This window comes from Austrofundulus limnaeus, unplaced genomic scaffold (genome assembly GCF_001266775.1).
Source record: "Austrofundulus limnaeus strain Quisiro unplaced genomic scaffold, Austrofundulus_limnaeus-1.0 Scaffold580, whole genome shotgun sequence".
NCBI lineage: Eukaryota > Metazoa > Chordata > Actinopteri > Cyprinodontiformes > Rivulidae > Austrofundulus > Austrofundulus limnaeus.
Window position 1 is genome coordinate 150,727 of NW_013952982.1, and position 6,564 is coordinate 157,290.

The 6,564-nt window shown below is 39.0% G+C and overlaps 1 protein-coding gene across 1 annotated transcript in view; it reads left to right on the forward strand.

Annotated features, from left to right (window-relative positions):
• LOC106530944 (ceramide kinase) overlaps positions 1-6,564 on the forward strand; it is a 26,351-nt gene that overhangs the window by 6,087 nt on the left and 13,700 nt on the right. Inside the window, exons 2-6 of the mRNA XM_014026675.1 lie at positions 872-1,015; positions 3,342-3,464; positions 3,592-3,717; positions 3,868-3,934; positions 4,007-4,152. Coding sequence (XP_013882129.1) covers positions 872-1,015; positions 3,342-3,464; positions 3,592-3,717; positions 3,868-3,934; positions 4,007-4,152 — 606 coding nt within the window. The remainder of the gene's footprint in view (positions 1-871; positions 1,016-3,341; positions 3,465-3,591; positions 3,718-3,867; positions 3,935-4,006; positions 4,153-6,564) is intronic.

Sequence of the window (6,564 nt, forward strand, 5' to 3'; positions counted from 1 at the left end):
AATGTACTGATAAACATTAAACTTTCATATATTTTAGATTCATTGCACACCAACTGAAGTAGTTCAAGCCTTTTATTGTTTTAATATTGATGATTTTGGCAAAAAAGTAAAGAAAAACAAAAAATCCCTATCTCAAAAAATTAGCATATGATGAAAAAAAGGAAGTATTGAGTGCAGAACTGAACATAGTTATTTGAAGGTTGACTTTTATGTATTAAAAACACTTTTCTTTTATTGGTCGGATGAAATATGCTAATTTTTTGAGATTGGGACTTTTGATTTTTCTTTACGTTTTTGCCAAAATCATCAATATTAAAACAATAAAAGGCTTGAACTACTTCAGTTGGTGTGCAATGAATCTAAAATATATGAAAGTTTAATGTTTATCAGTACATTCCAGAAAATAATGAACTTTATCACAATATGCTAATTTTTTGAGAAGGACCTGTATGTGAACCCGGATACACAACACAGACTGCATGATGAGCAGCTGCAGGTCCACTCCCACAGCCCACAGAAGAGTTTCAGGCGTTTAATTGTGTAAGCTTCCTGTGTGGGGTAACAATACCAAAAGGGCTGAGCAGGAAGTCTCGCTTCATGTTTGTTTTTCTTTTGTGGATTTGATGATTTGTGTGTTTTGATTGGCAGCCTGATGGCAGTGTTTGTTGAGAGTTAGGAGACAAACTGTGGTCAGTCACATGATTCACTGATTCACAAAGGAGTGACAACCTGAAACAAAAAAAAAAAACACCCTGCAGGCTGAGTTTAGAACAGGACGTGTGTGTCTTTGGAAACAACAATTATTTTAGTTCACAACCCGTCTGCTCAAAGGCTGCAGACAAAACAAAATTGTGTGTGTGTGTTGTTGCAGGTGTGTGTCACAGCGTGCCGGTGTCAGAGATCATTTCTGTCAGAGAGGAAGAACAGGACAGCCACAGACCAAACGATGATGATGATGGCAGCTGGAAGAAGATCAGAGAGGGAGAAGGAAAGGACTGCAGGCAGGCCTTCACAGGTAAACCTGGTCTGTATGAGAAGAGGTGGTCCTCCTTCATTATCCCACCTTGTTTAAAGCAGCCAATGCCTCATGATGATGCTACCACCACCATGCTTTACAGCTGCTGCAGACTGACTCCTCCAAACATACTTTCTTTTGTCTGACCATAAAACCATTCTCCAGAGGACATTTGACTGTGACATTATGTGGTTCACATGCTAGCTAATGCTAAAGCTATTTTAACTCCATCACTTTTTTCAAAAGCTAGAAATACTTTCTACTTAACTTAAACATTAGTGACATGAGAACCCCAAAATATAGTCCTGTCTTTGTGGAACCGATCAACACTTCTTGTTTCACCTTACTCTGAGATCGTGAGTCTTATCAGGCTTTCTGTAACTGACCGCCCTGGTGCTCACTTTCTCTGATGAGTCTTTGTTGGACACTGTGGTCATTAAAAAAGGGTAAGAAAGAGAAATGAAACTACAATTTGGGTTAAAACATACGTTACATAATAAGGATAGGAAATCGTCCCTATTATCAGATCATAAGATCATGGTTGCTGGCTATCGCCAATAGACGATCCAATCGGCTGATAAGGCATGCGCAGTTACATTGTTAAAAAATGAATAAGGAAAAAAAAGACAGGTCCGCATATTATAAGCGACGGCTTCTTTTTTTCTAAAGTCACTTGTAAATTCCGTGACGCAGGTTGCGGTTTTTTGGGCTTACTTTTTAACGTGAGTTGCTTATTTTGTGCTCGTCTTTCTTTCCGAATGACTTCGCACATACTTTAGTTCCTGAGACACACCGCGCCGGGAAACCCCCCTCCTGCTTTAGCATACGTCACTGCATGGATTTTCTCTACCGGTGGAGTCCAGTGTGGAAAAAAAATGTCAGACACTCGTCACTCGACGTTGTTTATCCACAAACTGGTCCAGGATTAAGCTCAAAAGTTTTCATCAGTCAGATTTTACCATGAAAATCATCTGTTTTATCCCCTTTTATGAGGTTTGGGCTGTCAGACTCAGTTTGACTATCTTTATAAATCGCGGCTTCCTGGGAACGTCCCTTTTTTTCTCTTTTTTTTTTTTAAGCGAGGGGTTGAAGCAAACGCAGCGTCAGAGCGCTTTCAGCACAAACAAACACTCCCACAAACTTCAGACCAAGTACATGTTCTTTTGTGGAGGGGTGAAAAGTTCAACCCTTCAAAAACGCACACACACCAGAGCCCAGAGTGACGGGGGAAAGCAGGGGTGAGGCCATGCACTCCGGTCCGGTTCAGAACTGGTTAAAGTTGTTTGTTCAAATGTATGATTGTCATGGATTATTCGTTTTGTAACTAAACGTAATAATATAGCAATATTTGGGTCATTTGTGGCACACCAAAGCAAGAAGATGACGAAAAGAGAAACAGGATGTTGGCACCGACTCCGAGAAAAAAATTAAAAAACAGAGACGCAGCAATGTATATTAATTATTTTATTCCCTCATTTGCATAGATCAAAATGATGATGATGAGTAAAACATTTTAATTTACAGAGAAGGGCGCATTTTAAATTTATTTGACATCCCTGGCACAGCATTTAATTAATTAATAAAGATCGCCCTTTAAAATAAAAAAATCGCATTCCAACCCTTCAATTGCTGATAGATGATTGAATCAAAAATCACGCCATCCCTATTTGCAGAAACCGAGAGTCCATAAGTTGTAAAGTAGAAATGAAGAATAAGTTTAAAGTAGATACGAGCTAAAACTAGTTAGCCAAAGAGTGACTAGATGTATTTAATTGTTAACTTCATAGTTGTCAATGTAATTCGATGCGTAAAATTTGAGGCTTTTTTTAACAACTTGGAGCTGATGATCAGGCTCGAATCTAGTGGAGAACATCGCTGATTGTAACTTGGACGTTCCTGAAGGCAGCAGGTGTAAAACAATGCCGTTGCTGTCCATGGTAAACAACCAAACAGGAAGTAATGGTCCTCACAAATTCCAGTTAGCAGAAGTCAAGCAGCTACATCGTGCAGCGAGCCAGTAGCTGAGAGCCCAGACCCTCTGAGCAAAGCAAAGAACAAGGGGCTGGTTTTTACCAGGCTAGATGTAAAGTGTTCTTGAGTGTCTTTAAAGACGTTAACAATAAAAGTTATTATTATTATTATTGTTGTTGTTGTTGTTGTTGTTGTTGTTGTTGTTGTTGTTGTTATTATTATTAATAAAACATAAGTGATACTTGTATTTATTTAAAATGTAACACTTTGTTACACGTTACAAATTGAAATATGACTTCATACCCCCTCTGTCAATACTGTATGTAGAGTAAATAAAGTTTCTGCTTTATTTCAGTATCGTATGTGGAGAGGTGTCGGCAGCACCGCTGGCGGTGTGCTGAGGTCACCTTCACCTGTCCGGACCGGTCTCTCTGTCAGAACTGGGTCAGCAGCGTCAGAGAGCAGCTCGCCACCTTCAGTAAGACCTCACAGCAACACACGGCTTCATACTCAGGCGTGGGAGGACTCCTCTGTAAACTTGTTGTTGTTGTTGTTGTTGTTGTTGTTGTTGTTGTTGTTGTTGTTGTTGTTGTTGTTGTTTACAGCCAGCAGACCCAAATGCCTGCTGGTCTACATCAATCCGCACGGTGGGAAGCGTCAGGGCAAACGCATCTACCAGCAGAAGGTGGCGCCGCTGTTCGCCCAGGCCTCCATTATAACTCATGTTATCGGTGTGTCCTCCATCACTTTCATGCATTTTTATGTTTCAGATGTTGTACAACGAGCTGTATAACTACGTCCTTATTGTTTCACCTGGATTAGCTGAAGCTTCCACTAATTTATCACGTCCAATAATAAATGTCTTCTAACTGTTGAAATAGTAACGGAGCACGCCAATCATGCGAGGGATCACCTGAGGACGTGTACAGAGCTGAAGCTTGTTGATGGGTGAGTTTGGCTCTTTTTGATATGACCAGATTATGTCTTCAGACGTTTGACCGTCCCTCCTGTCTCTGACAGCGTGGTTTGTGTGGGGGGGGACGGCATGTTCAGCGAGATCGTCCACGGGTTGGTCTGGAGGACGCAGCTGGACGGCGGCATTGATCTGAACTGTCCCGATGAAGAGCTGTCCCCCTGTTCGCTTCGCATCGGGATCATTCCTGCAGGTCAGACATGCGGGGGTCATTCAGGAGGTGTCACAATCCTGCTTTGATCGTTTGTTTATGACAGATTTTATAAAATTTGAGCTGATGACCACAGAGCCACAGTGTGATCAGAGGACACATCTTTGCACTGTGTGCTCCTGTTTTGATTTCTAATCAGAAGCAGCCGACAGAGGGCCTCAGCTCCCTCATAAATACTTCGGACAGAAGGAGAATCTGTATTAAAACAAGAACAAAAACATGCTGTATGTATTTAGACAGACCCAACGTATTAAAACTATACGATGGCCATTAAAACTGAATAATATGGATTAATATGCAGTAAAAGTTGAGGATGGATTAAAGCATTCATTTGAATAATAAATGTTTAGGTGCAGAACCTAAATTTATTAGCTTACTTCCAGTTTATTATCATATATATGGTAAAATAGACTAAATCTGGGCCCCATTTAAAGGCACAGTGTGTAGGATTTTGGCAATTCTTTTAGCCGAAATTGAGATATCACTAATGACAATAATAAAAAACATGTCTAATCATTGCAGACAAAGACCTTGTTTTATTATTTTTACCTTATAAAAAGCTGTTTATATCTCCATGGTTGCGGGTCGCCACTACAGGCAGCCGCCATCTTGCACCGCCATCTTGTCTACGAAGGCTCATGAAGGACAAACTGCGGTGGCGGCGTTAAAAACGGTTTTAGTTGTAATACTATAAATGTAATATTTGTTGTCTGTCATTGTAGCTGGGATAATTTTACTTATTAAAGCTCATAATCTTACCACTTGAAACATCACTAGCCCTGAAGCTGCTGGTAGACATCGCGGTTGGAATTATCAAAGGTTTTTGACACCTGAGAGACACCGTAGCAAGTCCTTTGCATTTGGAAGCGGGGGATGATTCAACCACTCAACCACTAGATGTCGCTGAAAACAACAAATCCTACACACTGTGCCTTTAAAGATGTGTTATTCATATCTACATATATTTTACACCCAGTTCATGCAGAAGCTTCCTGTAGACTATTACAGTGCAGATCAGGGAACAGTTGTTTTACCCCTACTTCAGCTGAATCACCAGAGACCTGTATCATTTCTCTCAAAAGTCTGAATTTAGTTTGTGGCTATGACTCATTTTTTTAATTTTATTTCCTTTATTACAGGGACAGTGCATATTAATAACATTTCTGTAAATATGCCAGAAGTAGCCAGAAGGCTATTTTTTACCTGCAGTCCCTAGACAGATCGTAAAAGCCACCCTACACTATTAAATGTAAAACTACATAATTACAAAATAGAAAATACAATACACTTCAAAATACTTAAAGTACTATAAGCTAAAAAGCATATAAAAACACATAAAACAACTAGTAGAGAACATCAAACAACCCAATAAACCCACATGAGACAAGATGACATCAGAGGGGAGCAAGAGCCGGTCTAATTGTAATCTAATGTTGACAGCTCTGATTATCAACAAGCCATTTCTTTAACAGTATTTTAAATGTGTTATAGTTTGAATTTCTAATGATCACAGGAGTGAGATTCCATTCGGTGGCAGCTCGAACAGAACAGGTATTTTTGCCAAAAGCACTTTTCTTAAAGGTATCATATCATGCTTTTAAATCCTTCTTTTTCACGTCTAAATCATTCACTTATGGTCTATTTAAAATAAAACTGCAACGCTTTGGTCTTAATTCCTCGTTTTTGTTGCTCCACAGACTCCTTGCTTTCCTTGCTTTACCCCTGTTCTAAGTTGCGCCTCAGAGCAAGCTGTTTTGGTGCGGTCTCTTTTTAAATACAAATGAGACATTTCACACCCCGCCTCCTCCAGGTCCCTGAGTGTTCGACTCCACCCCGTTCGGCCATATTTGTAGTTTCATAGCAAAAACACAGTTATCTACTGACTAAAAACTGTTTTTAAGATAAAATAAGATAAGATAAAACTTTATTGATCCCACAGCTTGGAAATTTGCACATTACTGCAGCTTAATACAAGAGAGGCAGAGAAGAATAATGAAAGATTAATAAAAGATTACAAACAAAACCCCACAATATACACGTGATATATAGTAATGTACTAATGCACATATACATAAACACATATGCTTATTTATATACATATATACAGTACAAAAATGAATGTATATGAAGGTGCATATTAGTGATGGCAGATGGTAAGAAAGTATCTTTCACACAAAGACTTCAGAGATGGTGTTAGCAAAGCACAAATTCAGCCACTTTTCCTTCTCCAGAAAACACTAATTGGAAAGTGACATGATGATGTACTGACAACATTGAATGTAAGAATTTATGTACTTTATTACTCATTACTCCTTGATAAACAAAAAAAAAAGTGTCAAATTACATTTATGGTTTTGATAAAAATCATTTTTACCTAAAATGCAAGATTATATA